Raw genomic sequence first — 26,138 nt, forward strand, 5'->3', positions numbered from 1 at the left:
ATTTACTGAAGACTTTAAAGTAAAACTTAGAACACTGGAATTAAAAAAAAAAAAAGCATCCCTCCATGTTCTTACTTGGCTTTCATCAGTCCCCTCAGCCAGCCTTCCTGGTGGTTAACCCCAAAAAAATGGGAGACATGACCTACGATGAACCAATCTTCCAAACAATCTTGAGGATACAGGATGAAGCCTGAGAAGAAAAAAAGGGCTAAACGTTAAATGTAAACTAGTTCTAACACTGTATGTCCTTAGGTTCCAAGTCCATTCTTTTCATCCACTAGGAATGTTACTGCTAACTTGTCCTAATTCTTGTAGATGCTTAGTTTGACAAATGAGGTGAAGGGTGAGCCCACTGGTAAAAATGGCTGGTTTCCAATCCCTCACGTCCAAGCGACGCTTCATACTTCTTATACTTCATCAGTGAAACAAACACAACTTTTGTTTTCACTTTAATTTATTCTTTGTAAAGTGACGTCATACAGACAAACCACAGAAGCTTTAGACATAGTGTTGACCAGTTTTAACAGCAAGTAACTGTTTCACAGCGAATAACATTTACACGGACTCCTCATCTCGTTATACAAAGGCATTATGAACACACACAGTTCTAATTCCTTATAAACCTATTTGTCAAGCAGCAAGATGTCAACATACCATAGCATAGCACAGACCGTTTCCTTCAAGAAACCAGAGCAGCAGTATTTGGTGAATGGTTATGCATAGAACTTAAAGGGTAATAAACGCTGGTCATGAAGCAAGTGACACATGTACATTAATAAGTGAAAAATGTTAATTTTTATTAATATAAGATAAAATGTTACTCTTTACGCTTTAAGTTAAAACTATAGAATACTTTAAAAGCAGACAATACAAGGTGCTTTCATTTTAGACTCCATATCAAAATACTACTCCATTAATTGCTTAAGAATCCATAACCTCTGAGTACTGCTCATTGGCTTTTTAAAGTCAACCTGAAATAGAAAAGCACTTCAAGTTTACCAGTCAAAAGCTAACGTTACACTGGTTACATGTTACATTAAAACACAGCTTTTAAGAAAAACTGAATTTAAACATACTGCAGCATGGAACTCTAAAAAGTAAAAATGCACTACTTTCAAATCTTTCCACACATTTTGGTTTAAAATGCCCTATTTGGTGAAACCATTACTTACTATATTCCCAACTTTCAGTTAAAATGACAGGTTGAAGTTGTTTTTAAATCTGATAACATTAAAGAAATAGGTCAGCATGTAAACTGGCTATCCACCACAAAACATCACTACAGAGACCCACTGGATGAATGTAAATCTTAAAAACTTTATTTAACAGCGTCACACAAATATTTAGTGTCTTTTGGCCTTGAAATCGGAGCAATGCTACCAATAAATCTGATACACGCAATTTTCACAGAAGTTTCAGAAGCAAAAGAAGAAAAACGATTTGTAAGTGGTTGGCTGGACAGAAATGAAAGCACCCACCAAAGTCCCCTCGTTTTAGAATTCAGACAAGACTAATACTTGTTTTTTTTTTTTTCATGCTCTGAACCCTCCAAGCTTCAAAATCAACCACAGACTACTAAGAAACTGAAAATGCACTTATGATGAGCTCAGTAAGTTCAGCTACAAAAACACTAAAACAGGAAAAGCAAAAACGCTGTATCACACAGGTAACTCTGTGGTAACGATTTCTTTTGCCTCTCTCAGTGGCCTTAGAAGTATGTACTATGGTGAGTCTATTAGGAAAAGAGGTGCACAGGGGGAAAAAATGTTTCAAACAAAGAAATTAGTTTGTAGAATTCTCATATTGGCAGCAGCAACTTCTTTTTACTTTCCTAAGAGTTAAAACATGGCAGAGTGTGAGCTATTAATATGCTTTGGGCATACTTCCCAAGCAAGCTAAGCAGAATATTTCTTAAAATTCTATTTTTAAAGACATCCATAAAAGCATAAATATTAATAAATAATACCAACATGTATATCTTTTCATGGATTAATTTGTGGATGACCCTTGCATATTTTGGAAAAGGCAATGGCAACCCACTCCAGTACTCTTGCCTGGAAAATCCCATGGACGGAGGAGCCTGGTAGGCTTCAGTCCATGGGGTCGAGAAGAGTCGGACACAACTGAGCGACTTCATTTTCACTTTCAGGCATTGGAGAAGGAAATGACAACCCACTCCAGTGTTCTTGCCTGGAGAATCCCAGGGACGGGGGAGCCTGGTGGGCTGCCGTCTATGGGGTCGCAGAGTCGGACACGACTGAAGTGACTTAGCAGCTTAGCAGCTTGCATATTTTAGGGGTTATGTTGGCATCAGTCTTAATACTGACACAATAGGAAGCTTTCCAGCTACTAAAAAAGTTGGTCAGCAACTATTATCTAACCTAAGACATTCACTACAAAGCAGAATCCTTAGCTCCAAATATCAGCCTGCAAAAAATCCAATTCAAATATCCTCCCAGCACCAAGAAGCATGAGGTTTTCCCCTACCTGATGAGCACTTTAATGTGATATTTAGCTAGTATGAAAGCATTAAAATGAATGCCTGATCAATATACTCACACAGACAGAAAACTGTATCCAGTAAGGAAATAAAGACGGTGCCCCGCTCTCAGCTGCTGGGGACCGCTCCCCTTAGCAAATATTGAAAGTAAAGCTAAACTCTGTGAATTCCCTTTTAGTACATGCAAAGGGCCACAATGACAGCACAGGTGTTCATCAACTCGGGGCAGAGCAGATGAACTGTTAATAAAACTATCAGCATGGAGTATGAGGTATCAAACAAAATTACACAGTCAAATTAGAGGTGATATTCTGTAATGACTAGTTCTTGAGAAACAAACATTTAAAATAAAAAGAACTTAAGATTAATAAAATAAGTTGGCTTTGCAATTCACTCTCATATAAAGCAGGCAACACTAAATGGGAAAGTTCTTTAATGCATAGCTCTCTTCCCCAGGAAACACTCAGTCGAAAGTTCAGTGAAGACAAACAAGGGAACAGGGCAAGAACCATTTTACAGTAAAGCAGGCATGCTCACCCGCTCTCTCAGTTCCCAGCGCCTCGGAGGCCTTGTCGCTGAATTGCTGTCTGTGAAGAAGTATCTCCTCAGCACCTGCCTTGAGCGTGAAGTCCTCCCATGCGCAAGGAGTAATGAAGCCTACCCTTCCTGAAGGAAGAGGACAGAGCCCAGATCCCCACACTTCTACTCTAGAATCATGAACAGGATGCTCCAAAATGTGTCTCAGAGGATAACTACTTTAACGATATGGTAAGAGTCAGGATTAAGTTCCCCAATAAATAGTTGCTATCCTAGGAATAAAAATAAATTTACAGACTATTTCTTTTTCCCTAAGATACCATCGACGGTAAGATGCACCATAAATATCACCAAGAAGAGACACAGCCAATTCAACTACGACACGATGCTTTTGTATTCTGCAGAATGTCTGGTTTTCTGATTTAGTCAAACACAGCTTTTAAACAGGTATTTATCGCATCAACCTTTGTGCACACATCCAGGAAGTGCATGATGAAATAAGCTGGTTAAGTGATGACTATAACGTCGTAGTCTGAGTCTAACTCTTCGGAATCATTCAGACGGGCGTCTGCGTTCCTCCAGACCACACCCCTCTGGGCATCGTCAAGAGCGCTGGTGATAGAGCACCGCTTTAAACTGCGCTCGGGCACCACCCGATGGTTAACGTCAGCGGAGAGCTTTGGACGCAATGAGGTTTGACGCCTCAAGGACAGTCCTGCTCGACGCATGAATCGATCACACCAGCCTCTGGTGGCTTTGAACTTCGCTTCGTCTATTCCGAGGGCTTTGGCAATTTCTCCGGCCTTCAGCTGCATTGCTTGGCGTGTGACGGGCAATCCTTTTGCACGCGTCTCACTGACAAAATGTAGCACACCCTCATCTACCTGCGGGTATCTTCCTTTCTTAGGTCCCGTAAAGCACTTTGTGGTGGCTTTACAGGAAAATATGGAATTTCGGTCGCTCCTCCAGCGACGGATATTTGCTTCGCTGATATGGAACGCACGCCCGGCTGCTCTGTTCCCGTGCTTTTCTGCATACACGATGACTTTTCGTTTCAAGGCTGAATCATAGTGTAATCTTTTTGAAGACATTTTTAAAAGCCAGTTAAACCTGACACATTTGATACCAACAACCAGTAATGATGCTATGACAAGCCTGAGGTCCACACGTGCTCAGGCGAGGGTAATTACATCATGACTGTTGCCTGGTTGACTGTAACCACGAGATATATCCCAATTTCAGACAAGGCATGATGTGGGGGCGGGGAGTGGGGAGGGGAAACATGGCACAGAACTAACATTAATAAAATATGGTTTTTCAAGCCTGTAATATTTATCAGATTAATACCAGTGCAAGAAAAGAAGCCCAAGGGTCAAATAAAAAGTATATATGTTGAAGCATATAAGCAAAAATTATCTTAACGATGAAATCCGCAATGGTCCGATTTGGTTGAAATTCCCTTTATTTGCATATGGCTTACATGTAAATCTTTTTTTGAACTGGACTTAGAATCCAAGAATGAATGTTCTTCACTCCTTTAGCAAACTGCAAAGCCCCATCATTACAGAGAGAGACTCCCAGAACCCTTGGTCATTCGCTATCTCAGGACTGGCTGGCTCAGTGGCCTTCATCGGTAGGGGCCCTCCTCTGGCGAGCGGACCTGATCCTGTGCGGAGACGGTGAAGCATCTTCTTCGGTCTCAGATCCTGAAGGCTCACGGTCTCCCTCCTGGGATCCGGTGTCTCCCACCAGTTCCCGAAGAAACTTGAATTTTGACAAAAAAAGATGCCAAACAAAATACCAACCTAAAGAGAGATAAAAAACATTCAGAAAAATTATTACACCCAGCATTATCAACTGAGAGCATTTCAGTTAACTCTGTGTTGTCAGGGGTACACCACAAAATAGGAGGCATAATCTACATGTGTAAGCGACTGCAATTTATGTAACAAACAGTTATCAAGCATTTACTATGGACAAGGCATAAAGACAAACTCTGGGATTACACGGGATGCCCATGACCAAGTGCACAAACTTCTGCACTAACATATTTTCACTTCTCCTGGATATAACAACTGACCCCTGAACAAGGCCATGGTTAGACCCTCACCTTTGAAAATCCATCTGCAACTTTACAGTAGGCCCACCATACCCATGGTTCCACACCCAAGGATTCAACCTCAGATCATGCACTTAACTGCAGTATGAATTCAGGGCAAGAAATTCACACATAAGCGGACCTACACAGTTCACACCCGTGTTGTTCGAGGGTTCACTGTACACCACGGGGTAGAGCTGCTGGGTCATATGGTAACTTTCATGTAACTATCTGTGAAATTGCTAAAGTCCTGTCCAAAGCAGCTGTGCCATTTTACATTCCCATCAGAAATGTAAGAGGCTCTCAGTTTCTCCACATCCTCACCAAGACTTTCAATTTTCCACCTTTTTTATTATAGTCATCCTAGCAGGTATGAAATGGTGTATCAAAGTGGCTTTTATGATCGTATTTCACTAATGACTAAACTTGCTGAACGTATCTTTCTTGTGTTTACTAGCCATTCGTAAATCCTCTTTGGAGGAATGTCTATTAAACCTCTCTGCCCATTTTATAATCAGCTTGTCTTTTTATTGAGTTGTAGGAATTCTAAATATATTCTTGATACCAGTTGTTTATCAGAAATAGGATCTGCAAACATTTTTTCCCCATTCTGTGGGCTGGTCTTTTCACTGTCTTGATCATGTTCTTTGAAGTATGACAGTTTTTTAATTATGATGGAGCCTAAGTTAGTTTTTATTTGATGAAATCCATTTGTTTTGTTTTTCTTTGGTTGCTCATGCTTCTGGGCACCATATCTAGGGAACCACTAACTCAAGGTCATGAAGATTTATGCCTATGCATTATTCTAAGAGTTTTTAGTTTTAGCTCTTACACATAGGTCTTTGATTGATTTTATTTAACTTTGGTGTAAAAGATCCAAATTAATCCTTTTGCATGTGAATACTAAATTGTTGCAGAACTATTTGTTGAAAAGACTATTCATCCCTCTATTAAACTGTCTTGGCAATTTTGTCAAAATTCCAATGATCATAAATGTTACAGTTTATTTCTGGGCTTGCCTTGTGGCTCAGCTGGTAAAAGAATCCACCTGCAATGCAGGAGACCTGGGTTCAATTCCTGAGTTGGGAAGATCCCCTGGAGAAGGGAACGGCTACCCACTCCAGTATTCTGGCTTAGAGAATTCCATGGACTGTATAGTCCATGGCGTCACAAAGATCTATTCCATTGATCTGCCTATCCTTATGCCATACCTACATCATGTTGATTATAGTAGCTTTGTGTTTAGTTTTAAAATCAAAAGTATAAGTTCACGAACTTTGTTCAAGACTATTTTGAGTCTTTTGCATTTCCATGTGCCATTTTAGAATTATCTTGTCAATTTTGGGGGAAAAAATTGCAAGAATTTTGACAGGGATTGTATTGAATCTATAGGTCAATTGGGGGAACCTACACTTTTTTATGATACTTTTCTGTCCATATCAAAATTTTTCCACAGTGGACATAGAAAAATGTTTTGACAATCAGAAAAATCAGGAGAAAAATATCAGAAACCAACAAGTAAATCATGCATACTCTGTAGACTGCAAGGAGATCCAACCAGTCCATCCTAAAGGAGATCAGTCCTGGGTGTTCATTGGAAGGACTGATGTTGAAGCTGAAACTCCAATACTTTGGCCACCTGATGCGAAGAGCTGACTCATTTAAGAAGACCCTGATGCTGGGAAAGATTGAGGGCAGGAGGAGTAGGGGACGACAGAAGATGAGATGGTTGGATGGCATTACCGACTCAATGGACATGGGTTTGGGTAGACTCCGGCAGTTGGTGATGGACAGGGAGGCCTGGCGTGCTGCAGTCCACGAGGTCGCAAAGTCGGACACGACTGAGCGACTGGACTGAACTGAACTCTGTAGACTTCTTGTTTTAAATACCCAAATACCATTAATTGGCTTAAATAAGCCCAGGTGATTTCAAGATACCAAGGAAAACCTCTCAGGTTAATTCTGAGAACTCAACCTAAAAGTTAAGTGCTAAATAGATGTTATGGAGGTGAATTTACCATCAGGAAAATTATAAGCAAGCTTAATCAATGATGATGATAGTCTTGACCTCATAAAGATCCAAGATTCTAACAGTGGCTATTAGGTATAAAATGAGCAGAAATTTAGAATGTAAAGGGAAGTAACTGGAACTCTTCTGACCGAAGAGGGAAGGGCTGTCATCAGTGGGGCTCCCACCATAAAATACTCTTGCCCTTGGGATGGTTCAGACAAAGTCAAGTCCCCCAGCATAGGAGTCTGCAAGAAAGGAACTGCAGACCGCTTCAGCAGTCAGTCTCGGGAGATAGAAATAAAAGACCATTCAGTGAGATTACAAACTCTTTCTCAATTTTAATAAAACACATCCAAAACAAAAGACTTAAAAAAAAAAATCACTGCCAGCAACCAAACAATGTAAAGGATTCAATCTGAAGTCAAAATTCAGAATGCGGTAGCCAATCAGAGAGACTCCAGGGGCTGGGGTGGCAAGTTACAGCCTCCACACACAACACTCCCCTCCCCACCACACCAGCTAAAGCATGTCACACCTCTTTTATTATTACCTTCACCCGCAGTTAAGCAAACCTGAAAAGCAGCTCATTTTTCCCTATTCTGCCTGGGTGGAGTGAGGGTTGCAAATGGAAGAGCATGTAGGTAGGGATACTGCTTCCCACGAAAAATCATGAGGCAGAGGATTCTCCCTAATACAGATGTGGAGCTCATCCTCTGGGCAGCCAAAGAAACATCCACTGTGCTGCCTTTCTCAACGGCTACTGTAATGACAGGGTGAGAAATCAAAGTTAAAAAGGGAACTGTAGCGGTGAACCTGAACAACCAAGAACTGCAGGGGTATTCGCTAGATTCGGGGAAGTCCACAGGTTATTCTCCAAGTAAAGACTAAGTTCTCACACAGCTGTAATTCTGGGGAGACGGCAGGGGAGGGGGGTTCTACCTCCCGGCACTTAGAGCCGGGAAGAGCTGGTGCTTAGGCAACAGACCATTCATCAGCGTTAACTGTCTGAACAGAGGATGACACTCAAAATGCCAAGCAGTTTGAATGGAAACACAACCACATAACATTTATTTTGGAAAAAGAACCACTATTAAAACTCCCAACAGGTAAATTGGAAAAGTGTGACTTAACAAAGAAAAAGTTAAGAGAGGTACTACAGTGCCAGATAAAACTGCTAATAGTCACTGGCTATGTTCATTAGACCTGGAAATAAAAACAGCTTTTTCTGTGGGCTTCCCTGGTGGTTCAACAGTACAGAATTCACCTGCCAACAAGGAAGACACAATTTCGATCCCTGGGCCAGAAAGATTCCCCAGAGAAGGAAATGGCAACCCACTCCAGTACTCTTGGCTGGGAAAATTCCATGGACAGAGGAGTCCAGCGGGCTACAGTCCAGGGGGTCACAAAGAATTGGACACAACTTGGTGACTAAACCACAACAAACTTCTTAACTTCTGGACAGGTACTGTGAGGAAATGTTCTTCACAGATCTTTTATAGCCAAACTGTTGTTCACTACAGACTGTCTTTCTACATCACATTCCCTCCAGGTGAGGTAGGATTTGCTGAGGCTGGAAGTCCTATTCTCCCTTTTAGGGAGAAGAACGCGTCTAAGTGGAAAACAATTTTGAAAGCATTTATTTATTGTCCAATGGAATGACCCTACACATGTGATGACCACACTGTGCATCACTCAAACTGGCTACTCACCATGCTCTGCTCGGGAGCCTTGAGATTCCCAGCAACTCACCCGGACCCTGCAAATCAGTCTCCAGAATTGTGCTTGCTCATCCTTTCTAAGTGCCCTAGACGATTCTGATGCACAGGTAGGTGCGGAAAAGAGAAGTCACGTGAAGAAGAAATATGAGTGCTACAGCAGATCAAGTACAGCAAGTGGCCAAGGAAAAGGAGAAAAGGATAAGCAATGGAGGCGCAGGAGAGAGGTGAAATATTCGTAACACACATGTACTCATAGTTCCTCTGCTGCTGCTGTTTAGTCACTAAGTCTCTGCGACCCCACGGACTGTAGCCCGCCAGCCTCCTCTGTCCATGAGATTTTTTAGGCAAGAATAAATGCCTACAGGGCCTCTTGTAGAAGTGTAGCTCATACAGTTCCTCCCACCCAAACCTGATATGCAGACACCAGAAACTCTGTACCTATTTTTATTCTACAGACCACGGGTCTCCTATCTTGTCCTGGGATTCTAAGAGAAAAATGGATGGAGGGAGGGAAGGATAACAAAAAGAAGGGGTAGGGAGAAGGACTGAACAAAATTATATGCACTTATAGTCAAAAATGTATACTAATTGTTAAACAAGTACTGCAGTTTTTCACAGTTTAAAAGGCAAGTCTGTGTGTCAGATAAACGGGCTGGCAACAGAGGTTGTGTATCCTGGGATAAGCACAGAAGTACTCAACTTGCGTGTGCCAGTACCCAAGCATTAGTTCAGAGGATGCATTCCATGAAAACGCACTGTATATTGCCTTTCTATGCAAGATAAAGGGCTTCCCTGGTGGCTCAAATAGTAGAGAACCCACCTGCCAATGCAGGTGACCCAGGTTCGATCCCTGGGTTGGGAAGATCCCCTGGAGAAGGGAATGGCTACCCACTCCAGTATTCTTGCCTGGAGAATTTCTGGACAGAGGAGCCTGGCAGGCTACATCCATGGAGTTGAAAAGAGTTGGACACGACTGAGCAGCTAACACAACAACAATGCAAGATACATGTGCTGGCAGCAGAAGGGTAGCAACGGCAGTTGAACCCGAATAATGAACCATCACCATCAACACGCCACAAACCCAGAGGACAGTTGTAATCACAGAGTTCTCAGTTCACCAAGTGCTTTTACATTCAACATTTCATTTAATACTCTCATTAGCCCTCTGAACTAGTGAGACTAGGAATCATTACCCCCATTTTCTAGATAAGAAAACAAAGGCTCAAAGTAACTCATCACCATGGAAGAGGGCAGGATCAGCAAATCAGAGGAATGAGCTCACCAGTTCAGTTCAGTGGCTCAGTCACGTCCGACTCTTTGCGACCCCATGCGCCAGGCCTCCCTGTCCATCACCACTTCCCGGAGTCCACCCAAACCCATGTCCATTGAGTCGGTGATGCCATCCAACCATCTCAACCTCTGTCGTCCCCTTCTCCTCCCACCCAATCTTTCCCAGCATCAGGGTCTTTTCAAATGAGTCAGTTCTTCACATCAGGTGGCCAAAGTATTGGAGCTTCAGCATCAGTCCTTCCAATGAATATTCAGGACTGATTTCCTTTAGGATGGACTGGTTGGATCTCCTTGCAGTCCAAGGGACTCTCAAGAGTCTTCTCCAACACCACAGTTCAAAAGCATCGATTTTTTGGCATTCAACTTTCTTTATAGTCCAATTCTCACATCCATACATGACTACTAGAAAAACCATAGTCTTGAGTAGATGGACCTTTGTTGGCAAAGTAATGTCTCTGCTTTTTAATATGCTGTCTAAGTTGGTCCCAAGGAGTAAGCATCTTTTAATTTCATGGCTGCAATCACCATCTGAGTGATTCTGGAGCCCCCAAAAATAAAGCCTGTCATTGTTCCCCCATCTATTTGCCATGAAGTGATGGGACTGGATGCCATGATCTTAGTTTTCTGAATGTGAGTTTTAACCCTACTTTTTCACTCTCCTCTTTCACTTTCATCAAGAGGCTTTTTAGTTCTCCACTTTCTGCCATAAGGTTGGTGTCATCTGCATATATGAGGTTATTGATATTTCTCCAATCTTGATTCCAGCTTGTGCTTCATCCAGCCCGCTATTTCCCATGATGTACTCTGCATATAAGTTAAATAAGCAGGGTGACAATATACAGCCTTGATGTACTCCTTTTCCTATTTGGAACCAGTCTGTTGTTCCATGTCCAGTTCTCACTGTTGCTTCCTGACCTGCATACAGATTTCTCAAGAGGTAGGTCAGGTAGTCTGGTCCAGTTTGTTGTGGTTCACACAGTCAAAGATTTAAAGCAGAAGTAGATGTTTTTCTGGAATTCTTTTGCTATTTTGATGATCCAACAGATGTTGGCAATTTCATCTCTGGTTCCTCTGCCTTTTCTAAATCCAGCTTGAACATCTGGAAGTTCACGGTTCACGTACTACTGAAGCCTCGCTTGGAGAATTTTGAGCATTATTTTACTAGCATGTGAGATGAGCGCAATTGTGTGGTAGTTTGAGCATTCTTTGGCATTGCCTTTCTTGGGATTGGAATGAAAACTGACATTTTCCAGTCCTGTGGCCACTGCTGAGTTTTCCAAATTTGCTGGCATATTGAGTGTAACACTTTCACAGCATCATCTTTTAGGATCTGAAATAGCTCAACTGGAATTCCATCACCTCCATTAGGTTTGTTCATAGTGATGCTTCTTAAGGCCCACTTAACTTCACATTCCAGGATGTCTGGCTCTAGGTGAGTGATCATACCATCGTGATTATCTGGGTCCTGAAGATCTTTTCTGTATAGTTCTTCTGTGTATTCTTGCCACCTCTTCTTAATCTCTTCTCCTTCTATTAGGTCCATACCATTTCTGTCCTTTATTTAAGTGCCCATCTTTGCAAGAAATGTTCCCTTGGTATCTCTAATTTTCTTGAAGAGATCTCTAGTCTTTCCTATTCTATTGTTTTCCTCTATTTCTTTGTGCTGATCACTGAGGAAGACTTTCTTATCTCTCCTTGCTATTCTTTGGAACTCCACATTCAAATGGGTGTATCTTTCCTTCTCTCCTTTGCTTTCGCTTCTCTTCTTTTCTCAACTATTTGTAAGGCCTCCTCAGACAGCCATTTTGCTTTTTTGCATTTCTTCTTCTTAGGGATGGTCTTGATCCCTGTCTCCTGTACAATGTCACAAACCTCCGTCCATAGTTCTTCAGGCATTCTATCAGATCTAATCCCTTGAAATTATTTCTCACTTCCACTGTATAATCGGAAGGGATTTGATTTAGGTCATACCTGAATGGTCTAATGGTTTTCCTTACTTTCTTTAAGTCTGAATTTAGCAATAATGAGTTCATGATCTGAGCCACAGTCAGCTCCTGGTCTTGTTTTTGTTGACTGTATAGAGCTTCTCCATCTTTGGCTGCAAAGAATATAATCAATCTGATTTCAGTGTTGACCATCTGGTGATGTCCATGGGTGCAGAATCTTCTCTTGTTGTTGGAAGAAGGTATTTGCTATGACCAGTGCATTCTCTTGGCAAAACTCTATTAGCCTTTGCCCTGCTTCATTTTGTATTCCAAGGCCAAATTTGCCTGTTACTCCAGGTGTTTCTTGACTTCTGACTTTTGCATTCCAGTCCCCTATAATGAAAAGGACATCTTTTGGGGTATTAGTTCTAGAAGGTCTTGTAGGTCTTCATAGATCCGTTCAACTTTAGCTTCTTCAGCATTACTGGTCAGGGCATAGACTTGGATTACCATGATATTGAATGGTTTGCCTTGGAAATGAGCAGAGATCATTCTGTCGTTTTTGAGATTGCATCCAAGTTCTGCATTTTGGACTCTCTTGTTGACCATGATGGCTACTCCATTTCTTCTAAGGGATTCTTGCCCACAGTAGTGGATATAATGGTTATCTGAGTTAAATTCACCCATTCCAGTCCCTTTTAGTTCGCTGATTCCTAAAACGTTGATGTTCACTCTTGCCTCTCCTGTTTGACCACTTCCAATTTGCCTTGATTCATGGACCTAACATTCCAGATTCCTATGCAAAATTGCTCTTTACAGTATCAGACTTTGTTTCCATCACCAGTCACATCCACAACTGGGTGTTGTTTTTGCTTTGGTTCTGACTCTTCATTCTTTCTGGAGTTATTTCTCCACTGATCTCCAGTAGCATGTTGGGCACCTACCAATCTGGGAAGTTCATCTTTCAGTGTACTAACTTTTTGCCTTTTCATACTGTTCATGGGGTTCTCAAGGCAAAAATACTGAAGGGGTTTGCCATTCCTTCTCCAGTTCTCTTCTTCCTTAAGTGCATCAAATTTCTCATATTTTCATAGTGAAAGTATGGCTAAAACACAAAACACTAATTAGGAAATGAGAACATGACTTCCTACCCAAGATCTTTCTAGTTCAAAAAGCCTGGGTGCAGTAGAAAAAAATTCCTATCTTTGTGGATTCATTTCTCCAGTCTTAACTTAATCCCACCATCATGATGATATCTAAATGGTTAGCTGACTGGCTCAATACCAATCTCAATTGGTATAAAGCTCTTTTCCACGTTCCATCCTGTAACCTTTTTTCCCTTTTAACACAGAAGGCAGCTAAGGCTCACTTCTAAGGTAGTATGTCCAAGGCCAAGACACAGGCAAAGTGAAAACAGAACCCTGCTCTTTCAACTCTTCCCACAAAGCTCCCTCTACTGCATGTCTCTTTTGTAAAGACACACGGGGGACCATCACTGATCCAACACAATGTCAAACCAAAATACCTCCACACCTCAATCCCTGTTATCCAGAAAATTAAGGACAGTTTTAAAATTCCCTTTAAAACCTCTTCTTTTTTTAAAATTTTCCTCTCCTTTCAGTTATCACAACACTCCCATAGATCCAAATATGAGCTCTCTTACATGTGACTAAATTTTTCATCCATACTTATCCCTTTCTTAAACCTCAGGAAGGAATCTCTACCTCGTTGTCTGGAAGACACCTTTAAAAAGTATGTCCGTCCGACATTTCCTTTTCCTGATGCTCATATTTCCATAAGGGGTACTGTATCCCCTCCCCACCCCGCAGGTGGAAAACAGGGTATTGCAGCATGATGGCCCTCCCCTACTGTGGCTTCTACACTAATAAACCCTCTCCTGTCTACTTCCTTTGTTACATTCCCAGCGCCATCTTCCATCCTTACTGTTAACTGGATTACCACTTCAATTTCTTAATTCAAAGAAATTTGCACCCATACTGCTTGGCTATGAATCCTAATTCAACAACTCACTTGAAATGTGAGCAAGTTAACCTCTATGTGTCTCAGTTTCGTCTATAAAATGCAGACAACACCACACACTTTCAAAGAGACAATACAGTAATAAAGAGAATGAATATGTGTCACATGCTAAGGAGAATGCCTGTATATTATAAATTACTCATCAAAGGTTAGCCATCGTCACCATCTCTTAGGCTGTAGTCTCTTCCCCACCTAGGGCAAACTCTACAGACAAGGGGTCATTACCACTGTCACTGACATTTTTAAGCAACCCTGACCCGGGGATCAAACCTGGGTCTTCTGCATTGCGGGCAGATTCTTTACTATCTAAGCCACCAGGGAAGCCCTTTTAAGCAACGTGAACACATAATTTTTACATCTTTCTACTATACTATCTCTTCAGTATTGCACTCTCTTGGGTGATTGCTTTAGGATTTCACATTCACTTCCATCTGTCACTGTATTAATAACAGTCCTCCTCCCACGACAAGTGTTCCTTAAGGAAGGAAAATGTATGGCTTATCTACTTTTTCTTCTGCTTCTTCTATGTTTTAGAATACAGAGTAGAAATCCCACACAAACTATTAAACTTCCATCCTCCAACCCCCACCCTCAATACACACCAAAAGTACCATAAACTTAAGGATTTAATGACTTTCACCAGTTGACCCATCTCAGAGCTCCTAAGATTCCTACACAATAGCTGATAAACAGAACTGCTGAACAATGCTATCAACCACAGTGATAACACTGAATATCAAACAATGTTATCAACCAAGCTCTGACAGGTACAGAACATTCCACTCAATAACAGCAGAACAAACATTCTTTTCAGGCATATGTGGAACATTCATCAAAAGAGACCATGAATTAGTCTCATTAAGAGTGAAAGTAAAAGTCGCTCAGTTGTGTCTGACTCTTTGTGACCCCATGGACATATATACATGTCCACAGGATTCTCCAGGCCAGAATACTGGAGTGGGCTGCCGTTCCCTTCTCCAGGGGATCTTCCAACCCAGGGATCAAACCCAGGTCTCCCACATTGCTGGCAGATTCTTTACCATCTGAGCCACCAGGGAAGCCCATTAAGTGTAAACCTTCTTAAATTCTATGATACAAGATACATTTTCTCACTATAATAAAATGTAACTAGAAAATGATAAAATGATATATAGGGGGAAAAAAAGAAATGTCCTAAATAACTCACAATTCAAAGGAGAAATCACAAGTGAAACTAAAAAATATTTTGAACCAAATAAAGTTTTTTTCTAAAAAAAAATCAAAACTAATACTTAAAAAGAAATTTACATCATTAAATATCTATTTTTATCTTTTTAAATAAGAATAGTTTAAAATCAATAATCTAAGTTTCTACCATAAGAAACTAGAAGTACAAATTAAAATCAAAATAAATAGAAGAAAATAAACATAAGCCAATGAAATAAAATTTGGACAAGAAATAAAAAAATCAGCCTTTCAGCATCTGAGGAGCTGGGCAGATGACTCAGAGAAGGATGTCAGATGTCATTGTCCTCCCAGCTTTTCGCTCTTCCCCTGAAGCCCCTCAATAAAATGGTTTGATCCCACCCAAAAAAGAAATAAAAAAATCAGTAAAACAAAAAGATCCTGATTCTTTCAAAGATCAATAAAATTCATAAACCTCTACCCAGACTGACGATAAGCAAAAGAAAGAACACAATACCACGAAGAGAAGACATCATCACAGATCCTACAGATATTAAATGATGAGAGAATATTAATTCAGATTAAACAGACACAGTGCTTGAAAAACACAAACTCAAAAGCTCAATCAAGAAAAAACAGGTTAACTGGAATAGCCCAACATTAACCCAAATGAAAGATACTGAGTTTGTAATTAAAAACTTCCCCCCAAAGAAAAGTCCTGGCCTAAATTAATTCTACCAGACATTTAAGAAAGTATACTGGGGATTGTGCTTTATTAATTTTTGAATACTCATGACCTCCACCACAGCACCTGAACGTAAGAGTTCACTAAGTGTATGTTACTGAGTAATACAAGGGTTATCCAGTTTGAGACAACCTGGGTTTGTACTACACTTAAGAGTGTGTTTCTAATAGGAATTTAATAATTTATACAGAGCAATCTTTCTTCACTTCTACTTCAAGTATACAAGGGCCCTCTACATGTCAGGCATTACTCTCCAAGATCCAGGAACAGAGCAATGAGCAAGCCAAAGAAGGCCCCTGTCCCCACTGAGCTTTACACTCTCGTTGGAGGAAACAAACACAGAAAATATAGCCAGCCTCTGTACCACTGAGTGCCATGGCCAAAGAGTCAAACCACCACAGACAAAACTGACAACCAGACTGAAACTGAGATGGTCGGTGCAAAGGGAAATGGACAGATAACAAAGAGTAAGTATATGTATACAGTGGAGTATCACTCGGCCATAGGGGTTAAAAAATGAAATCTTGCCATTTGTAACAACCCGTATAGATCTAAAAGGTATTATGTTAGTGTCATAAGCCAGAGAAAGAAAAACACTCTATGATTTCACTTACAGGTGGAATCTAAAAAACAAAACAAATGAACAACCATAAATAAACATAAACAGAGTCATAGACACAGAGAACAAACATGGTTGCCAAAGGAGGAGGGGTGCGGCAGGGAGAAATAGGTGAGAGAGATTAAGAAGTACAAATTTATAGTTGCAAAGTAAATGAGTCATGGGTATGAACTGTACGGCATGGGGAATAAAGTCAATAACTATATAGTATCTTTGTACAGTGACAGATATAACTAGACTTTCATGGCTATCACTTTGAAATGTATATCAATATCAAATCCCGATATCCTGTAACAGGAATTAACAGTATGGTAGGTCAATTAGTACTTAAAAACAAACACATTCATAGAAAAAGAGATCAGATCTGTGGCTGATGGGGAGGAGAGGGATGGGATTGAATATAGGGATAAATTTCTAGTTATAAGAAGAGTACTAGGGACATAATGTACAACAAGACAAATATAATTAACACTGATGTATGTTCTATATGAAAGCTAAGTGAGTAAATCTGAGAGTTCTCATCACTAGAAAAAATTTTCTTCTATTTGTTTACTTCCATATCTATGAGATGATGGATATTCACCAAACTTACTATGATAATAATTTCATGATGTGTGTAAATCAATTAAGTTGCACTCCTTAGATCTCTACAATTGTTGTTAAGTCGCTCAGGCGTGTCCAACTATTTTGTGACCCCATGGTCTGTAGCCCACCAGTCTCTTCTGTCCACAGGATTCTCCAGGCAAGAATATCTGAGTGGGTTGCCATTCCCTTCTCCAGGGGATCTTCCCAACCCAAGGTTCAAACCTTCATCTCCTACATTGCAGGCAGATTCTTTACTACTGAGCCACCTGGGAAGCTCCAAATTTATACAGTGCTGTATGTCAATTATAGCTCAGTAACACTGGAAGGCAAAAAAAAAAAAAGAGAGAGAGAGAGACAAAACTGAAGTGACTTCCAGATGGAGTATTTGTAAGGAACGGGAAAATCCAAGAATGACACCCAAGTCCCTGGCTGCTGATAACATGTGAGCAGGGAGGAACAAACAGGTTGTAGAAATGAAGTTCTGTTTTAGATGTGTTTAGTTTGAGCTGGTTATTAGATCTCCAAGTCAGAGTACTGAGGCATGAACCTAGGGTGCGGGAGAGTCATGATAGCTGGAGATATCAATGCTAGTCATTACTTACAGTTACTATTTAAATCTTTAGAACAAGATAAGGGACAGAATGGAAGGAAGGTGAAAACAGAAATATATATTTATTTTTACTATAACACAATGTATTATAGGAGTGTAGAAAATAGCATGCATCTCATGGAGTAATGGCCAAGTCCTAGTCTGCAAAATTTTTATTTCAGCGATAAGAGCGATGGTAGGTAGACAGATACATGTACATATAAACTGATTGATACATGTAATTTACATACTTATGAATGTACTGGGAATAATGTAAAACATTTCCTATCATAGATTTAGTCAAAAAGAGTTAAATTCTAGAGGATGGGAAGACAGGAAAAGATAAAACAATTAACCACTATGGTAGGAAGAACACCATGAAGGTAGAGTGTACAGAAGCCACAAGAAATGCTTCTTGGGAAGAATGCTCACCTGTACAGAATGAGTCTGTGAGGATAAAGAGAATTAGAACTCAAAAGTGACCATGGACTTGGTGATACAGAGGCCATTTGCTACTGACCTTGACAACAGCAGTTTCAGTGAATAGTAGGAGTGGAAAATATTTTTAGAAAGAATGAGAGGCAAGAAAGTACAACCAACAGATAGGAGAAGGAAGACCTCCCTAAGGAACCTGAAATTTGAAAATCAGAATTCACTATGTGAAAGAACCAGTCAGAGTTCTTTCAGGCTATGCATTTCTTGGGGCAGACCCAGGTCATTGATTTTTAATCCCTAATGTGACTGTATTTGGAGGCAAAGCCTTTAAAGGTTTATTTAAAGGTTAAATAAATTGATAAGGATGGGGCCCTAATCCAATATGACTGGTGCTCTTATTACATAAGATTAGGACATAGTCATGGGAAATATGTGGGGAAACAGCGGAAACAGTGTCAGACTTTATTTTTGGGGGGCTCCAAAATCACTGCAGATGTTGATTGCAGCCATGAAATTTAAAAGACGCTTACTCCTTGGAAGAAAAGTTATGACCAACCTAGACAGCATATTGAAAAGCAGAGACATTACTTTGTCAACAAAGGTCCGTTTAGTTAAGACTATGGTTTTTCCAGCGGTCATGCATGGACGCCAAGAGTTGGACTGTGAAGAAAGCTGAGCGCCGAAGAATTGATGCTTTTGAACTGTGGTGTTGGAGAAGACTCTTGAGAGTCCCTTGGACTGCAAGGAGATCCAACCAGTCCATTCTGAAGGAGATCAGCCCTGGGTGTTCTTTGGAAGGAAGGATGCTAAAGCTGAAACTCCAGTACTTTGGTCACCTCATGCGAAGAGCTGACTCATTGGAAAAGACTCTGATGCTGGGAGGGATTGGGGGCAGGAGGAAAAGGGGATGACAGAGGATGAGATGGCTGGATGGCATCACCGACTTGATGGACATGAGTTTGAGTGAACTCCGGGAGTTGGTGATGGACAGGGAGGCCTGGCGTGCTGCGATTCATGGGGTCACAAAGAGTCGGACACGACTGAGCGACTGAACTGAACTGAACTGAGGACATAGACACACGCACAGATGAAAGGTTAAGACACAGGGAGAAGATGGTCATCTGTAAGTCAAGTAGAGAGGATCAGAGGAAATTAACCCTGCTGACACCATGAAAGTAACCCTGCTTGAACTTCTAGCCTCCAGACTGTAAGAAAATTAATTTCTGTGGTTTAATGTCTATATTGTTACAGCAGACTTAGTTTTCTCTCAAATCTGGTAGGATCCATCCCTCCCCCTCCCTAAGCCCCAGGCTCCCCCACTAGCCAAAACATGAAGCTACCCCAAAATTCACTCTCCCAACAAAAAAGTGCTCAGATTACTTCTTACAGCTATTAGTCTCAACCACTCCAATCAAAATACGGCATTCTTTTACTTGGCACACCTCACCTCTCATTCCACATTGTTTTTTGAAGTCAAAGGGCAGGGTACTTTTAGAAAAATGAGTAGAATTTAAGTCAAACGGCTACTGGAGACTGAGAGAGCAAGTCTGAATATGTAGCAAATAGGAATTTTGAGGTCTCAAAGGCAAGTTTGGCAAATACTCTATAAAATGATGAGAAGGGAGCGGCAGAGGATGAGATGGCTGGATGGCATCACAGACTCAGTGGACATGAGTTTGAGCAGACTCCGGGAGATAGTGAAGGACAGACAGGTGTGCTGCAGTCCATTGGGTCCCAAAGAGCCAGACACGACTTAGCAACGGAAGAACAAGGAAGTGGTGTATGGTTCACGTGGTGCATTGCCATCTCCAGGTAGTTTGCATGTTCAAATCAGAAAGGAGAGTATGTTTATCTCCTTCCTCATAACCACACAAACCACAAAGATTTGGTTTTCCTTATTTCAAGGATCCTAAACATCTGCAAGTAGCCCCAAATCCTGACATCACAGGCAGGAAGTTGAGAAAGGCCTTCCAATTGCTTTATCATCAGAAAAGCTTGTAAGTTAGAAGTTAGCTCTAACCTTAGTAGCTCTAAGCCTTAGTAAAAGCAAGAAAACTAAAAATATACAAACAAGTATATACACACAAGTTTATCTATACACATGTATATGGTCATGTAAAAGAAAATTTAAAATACACATACAAGTATATAAATACAAATATACATATATGTACATGCCTAAATGTCTCCAAACACAGCTGACGCTGAGCACTTGGTGCATTAATCAGGTAATGAATAAGCCCCGTATTTTGAATACTAACCAATTATTGCATCAACCTGAATCCATACTTCAATATGATAATTATGAAAAAGCAAACTCACTGACATCTGGTTGTAAACACTTTCCCAAATGTTCACAGTTGCTCAGTCCCTTTGCTAAGAGAGCTGTGGCTATCTGCTGTTGTTTGTTGTTGTTCAGTCGCCCAGTCCTGTCCCACTCTTTGCAACTGCATGGACTGCAGCATGCCTGGCCTCCCTGTCCCCCACCATTTCCCAGATTTTGCCCAAGTTCACGTTCATTGCATTGGTGATGCCATCCAATAGTATTTTGGTCATCTGATGCGACAGAGGACTCATTGGAAAAGTCCCTGATGCTGGGAAAGATTGAGGGCAGAAGGAGAAGAGGGTGTAGCTACCAGTTATAGTGTATTAGAAAGAAAGAAAAAAAAAGATCTACAATTGCGCTAAAATTACCTTGAGAAAAAAAGTTTCACGTCGTCTCATTCCATGGAGGGGAAGGGGAAAAAAAAAAAAAATCACAGCAAACAAAATAGCACCATTACTACAGAACTAAGAGTTAGGTTACCTGACCCTGGAAGTTTAATATAGCCGGTGTTTTTTAATTTCTGCCTCGTCTCGACACTGCTGTTTGGAATTCAGCTTACGCCTAAACTTCAAGCACACAACCTCACGCGTGCTGCAAAACCAGCTCTTGCTTCTGCCTCTGGTTCAAGGAAGGTAATGAAACCTCCCTCGCTTTATCATCGAGAGTCAGAACACGTAAAAAGACAGAAAGAGGACGAACCGATCACTGCACCTTCGCAAACAGGCCAAGGTGAGGATTTGGGCTGATCTGTGACAAGGGTGGCGATCGAGGCGCTGCGGCGGCCAGGCTTAATCCCGGGTCCACACGCCCAACGCTGGACCCGGCTCCCTCCTCTGCGGGACGCCAGCGGGCCCGCGGTGGGCAGGGGTACCCAGCTCCGGGCTCACTCCCGAGGGGCAAGTGGAGAACCGATGGATTTTCGTCACGTGCCTACCCAGGTCGTCTTTTTTCTTTTTTTCTCTTTTAAAAACGAGAGACAGAACCAGCCAGTCGGCAGGAGGAGCCGAGTCGGCGGGTGTTAACTACCCACTCACCGCACACCATCAGCAGCAGCACGATCAGCAGCGTGGCCACAAACACCAACAGGGTCAGCCCCACGTTGTGCCACATCTTGGGGGCGGCGGGGCGGCGGCGGGCGCGGGCGGGCAGGCGGGAGGGCGGCGCGGCGGGGGCTTCAGCGGCCTGGGCGGCATGAGCGGCGGACGCCCCCCGCCCCCACCCGCAGGCAGCGCCCCCGGGAGGCGGGACGGGGCGGGGCGGCGCGGGGGCTGCCCCGCGGCCGGCGGCCGGCCCGCGCGGTCCCTCTCAGGGCAGCCGACCGATGGCGGGCGGGAGGCGGAGCGTGGGGGCGTCCCTACTCGCTCATCGCTCCGGGGACCCGGGGACGCGGCTCCGGGAGACCCCGGAGGCGGCCGGATGTGCTTCCATGGCGGACGCCGCGAGCCCCTGAGGCGGACAGAGGGCGAGCACAGGAGCGTACGGCGGCCGCCTGACCCTCGCGGTCGCCCGCCCGAGAGTCCCTCGGCTCCCCTCGCAGATGGCAGGTAACGTCTCCTCGCGGCGTCCGCAGCGCTTCTCCGCCCCAGGCCCCCTCCCCCTGCGGCAGCTCGTCACTCGGCGCCCCCACCGCTCGCCGCCTCTGCGACGCGGGGCCTGCTGGGAGATGGAGTGCAGAGCCCGCAGGAGCCTTGAGGAGGCCGCCCTCACGGGGACTACAACTCCCAGAATGCACCGCCAACGCAGTTGCTTTCCTTCTCCCTCCCTCAGCCTACGGTTTTTTCCCTCAAGCCCAACCTCTGCCTACTGACTGCGGTTCTCGGAATCCGTGCAGTGGTCTACCCCTCCCGCGGTGTGCCAAAGCGCCGTGCTGATTTGAGACACAGAGAGTCGTTCTGTTGGAAGCCACCGTGACCGAAGAACCACGAAGAAGGAAGAAAGGGGACGCAGCTGCCTGAAAAACTGGTTGCTCGTGAACCTAACCCTGTTGCTGGCGGCGAGAGTTGGATACTTGGGACTTTTGAGGAGAGACCTGCTTCCCTGCCAAAGAGAGGGGCCAGAGGCATGCAATCTCCCTTTCCCCCCGTAATAGATGTTGTTATATGTTTTCATAGATAATGTATTTCGGAAACGGCCCGCGAGGGACTTATGGACCTCAGCTTTGCCCTTAATTCGCCTGAGTTGTGAATTTTATTCAGCCGCCTTCTTGAGACCAAGTGACAGATGACCCACAAGTGAGGATTTTGCCGCACTGGCTCAAATACACCACGAAAGAGGACGATGTAATGATCTCAATTACTGTCCTCTGAAATTAAAACTCCTCAATTCCGCCAGATGACACTCATTCCTTAAGGAGGTGGCCCCAGAAGAAATGAGGATAAATGTGTATTGGACTTTTAGAAGGAGCCAGGTATAGCCTTCAGGATTTCCTATAAGTCGGTTGCTCCCTGACATACCTCTCCAGTCTTCTACTGATTTCTTTCCCCTGGCCTCTTCCTAGCAGGCGAGGTAGAGGGTCCGCTGAGGAAGAGAACAGAAGCCATTTTTGGCCTAAGCTATTTTGTGATCATCACCGACTCAATGGCCATTTAGTAGTGTAGTGTTAGGCACTTAGTCATGTCCGACTCTGTGACCCCGTGAGTTTGAGCGAACTCGGGGATGGTGAAGGACAGTGAAACCTGCAGTCATCGGGGTCCTAAAGAGTGGGACAGACTGAACAGTAAACAAGTTTTTGTGATCTTCACCTGGCCATCGCCCGCCCCCACCCCCCATCGGCCCCCCCCCCCCCCCCCCCCCCCCCCCCGCCCAGAACTGCAAGGAACAAAAGTCTATTATCAGGCAATAGAAGTAACAATAGCAAAGATAATAAATCATTTGTAAACTCCCAGTTCTAATAGTTCTCATTAGCCTGAAGCGCTTTCTTGAGGTGTTTTGCAAAATTCAAACCCCCTTGAGGCACTCAACCACCAGATTGCCCTATGGGCGGATGTTGACTTTTTTTGACTCTGGTTTTCAGTCCAACTAAAGCTAGACTCTGTTGGCCTCCCAAGCCCCTTGACAAATATGCATATTCCCTTAGCTTAAAACTTTCCCAGTTCTGTTCAGGAAGACACTGCTTTGGGGGAAATCCTCAGTGCTCTCCTTACTTGCTGCAAATAATAAATACTTCCTAATGCCATTCTTTGGTTTGGTTGTGTCTTTTGACTCAACCCCCACCAAAAGGCCAACCCAGTGTGAAATAAAATTCGTATTTTATGGGAAGACAGGAAAAATGTGAACAACTTACCTCTGGCCTTCGGCCTCCTCTTTCCCCATTACTGTGCACTGAGTATTTGCATTATGCCGAACCTTCTGCATCAACAGAAATCAACCATAAAGAGCAACATTCTCCTAACATCAAAACAATTCCTTGAAAGATGACATTCCCTCCTGATCTTCTGAGGGGTCACGTGACCCACCATGATGGTGCTCAGATCTGGGTTGTATAAACTGTCAATCATATAACACTTCACGTACAGCCTTCTGTCTCAAAAAACATATTTGTGCCTTGATGGGTGGAACAGCTCTTACAGCTTTCTCAGATATTTGTGGATTATAATCCTCAAATTTGGCTAAAATAAAACTTTCCATTTCTTTCTTAGATCAACTGATTTTTTATTGATATCAGTTTTGGGGTAATACTCTGTCTCCAAAAACAAGCCAACAAAATCTGAGCAGCAGTTGCTTGATTGCTTGATAAATAGATCCTGGCCATCCCCAGCTGCTCCATTCTGTGGGCTGTATACCCTGAGCGGCTTTTCAGATGACTCAGGGGTAAAGAACCCACCTGCCAGTGCAGGAGACGTAGGTTCGATCCCTGGGTTGGGAAGATCCCTGGAGAAAGGAATGGCAACCCACTCCGATAATCTTGCCTGGGAAATCCCATGGACAGAGGAGCCTGGCGGCTACAGTCCATAGGGTCACAAAGAATCAGATATGATTTAGCGAGCGACTAAACAACAAATTTCCTAAGCAGCAATATTATGAGCAAATACTGCATATCGAAATACATTAAAATGACTTTGCATAAAATTTAATACAGGGTTTCTATGAAGAGAGAATGGATCTCATGCTATTATTTATATATTTACAAAAAAATCTCATTGATCTCAAAAATCCATTGATCCTCCAGCACAATTCAATAGCATCAGTTCTTCAGCACTTAGCCTTCTTTATGGTTGTCAACTACAAATTGTTACCAAGAGCATTGCCAAAGACTGAACAACAAAGGCATTTGCCATCTGCCTCTAGTGGAGATTGAACTTGGTGCTGCTATAGCTGTTCACCTTCAACAACCCCTAAGGGAGTTCAGGGTGGAGTGAGGCACTCTGCTCCAGGGAATCTGATGGGACAGGTCTTTAGATAGCTGGATGTTTTTAGGAACAGATTTTAGGATCTCAATCCTTGCATCTCCTCATATCTAGAGAAGCACTAAATCCCTTCATGGTGACATGAGACCCTCATGACTAACAAAAAACCTTTTGTCAGTGCTTCATGTTATCGAACTCCCCCTTCACTAAAACCTTATGTATTGTCTTTCCCCCACTGCCGCTTTGGAGCAGTCTCTCAGAGCTATCTGAGATGCTGCCTCCCAGGCTGCAGTCCTCATTTTGCCCCAAATAATACTTAACTCACAGCTCTCAAGTTGTACATCTTTTTTAGTCAACATGGTCCAACTCTCACATCCATACATGACTCCTGGAAAACCATAGCTTTGACTGCTGCTGCTGCTGCTAAGTCGAATCAGTCCAACTCTGTGCAACCCCACAGACGGCAGCCCAGTAGGCTCCTCTGTCCCTGGGATTCTCCAGGCAAGAATACTGGAGTGCGTTGCCATTTCCTTCTCCAATAGCTTTGACTAGATGGACCTTTGTTGGCAAAGTGATGTTTTTGTTTTTTAGTACGCTGCCTAGGTTTGTCATAGCTTTCCTTCCAAGGAGCAAGCATCTTTTAATTTCATGGCTGCAGTCACCATCCGCAGTGATTTCGGAGCCCAAGAAAATAAAGTCTGTCACTGCTTCCACTTTTTCCCCTTCTATTTGCCACGAAGTGATAGTACCGGATGCCATGATCTTAGTTTTATGAATGTTGAGTTTTAAGCCAGCTAAGCGTCTCTTAATTAGAGTGAAAGAAGAGACTGAAAAAGCTTGCTCTTGAATAGGTTTCAGTAATTAATGATCTTAAGAGAACAATGGAGTCAGTGAGAAGTTGAGAGATTTGGGATACGGTTTGGAAGGAAAATCATCAGGGTTAGCTAATGGATTAGACATGGGGACAGGTAAGGAAAAGAAATCAAAAAATGGCTCCAAGGTTTGTAACCTGAGCTTCTAGGTAAATGCAGTGTTATTTCTTGAAATAGGGAAGACTGTGTAACCACCTCCCAGAATGCTATAAGAACTCCAGTCTTTATGTTTGGGTTTCCCAAGTGGCGCAGTGGCAAAGAATCTGCCTGCCATTGCAGGAGACACAAGAGACTTAAGTTCAATCCCTGGGTCAGGAAGATCCCTTGGAGGAGGAAAT

At 42.7% G+C, this 26,138-nt stretch overlaps 2 protein-coding genes across 2 annotated transcripts; one reads left to right on the top strand and one right to left on the bottom strand.

The window, feature by feature from the left end:
• Positions 1 to 436: 436 nt before the first annotated feature.
• On the bottom strand, positions 437 to 21,823 carry SMIM13 (small integral membrane protein 13). The gene is made up of 2 exons (XM_027524179.1): positions 21,617 to 21,823; positions 437 to 4,842 (listed from the first exon to the last, which is right to left on the bottom strand). The coding sequence occupies exons 1-2, from the start codon at positions 21,690 to 21,692 to the stop codon at positions 4,655 to 4,657; spliced, it is 264 nt and encodes an 87-aa protein (XP_027379980.1). The 5' UTR covers positions 21,693 to 21,823; the 3' UTR covers positions 437 to 4,654.
• LOC113881272 (translation initiation factor IF-2-like) lies at positions 21,154 to 22,900 on the top strand. The gene is made up of 3 exons (XM_027524180.1): positions 21,154 to 21,311; positions 21,563 to 22,126; positions 22,350 to 22,900. The coding sequence occupies exons 2-3, from the start codon at positions 21,774 to 21,776 to the stop codon at positions 22,387 to 22,389; spliced, it is 393 nt and encodes a 130-aa protein (XP_027379981.1). The 5' UTR covers positions 21,154 to 21,311; positions 21,563 to 21,773; the 3' UTR covers positions 22,390 to 22,900.
• Positions 22,901 to 26,138: the final 3,238 nt, after the last annotated feature.

Source organism: Bos indicus x Bos taurus, chromosome 23, assembly GCF_003369695.1.
Source record: "Bos indicus x Bos taurus breed Angus x Brahman F1 hybrid chromosome 23, Bos_hybrid_MaternalHap_v2.0, whole genome shotgun sequence".
Lineage (NCBI taxonomy): Eukaryota > Metazoa > Chordata > Mammalia > Artiodactyla > Bovidae > Bos > Bos indicus x Bos taurus.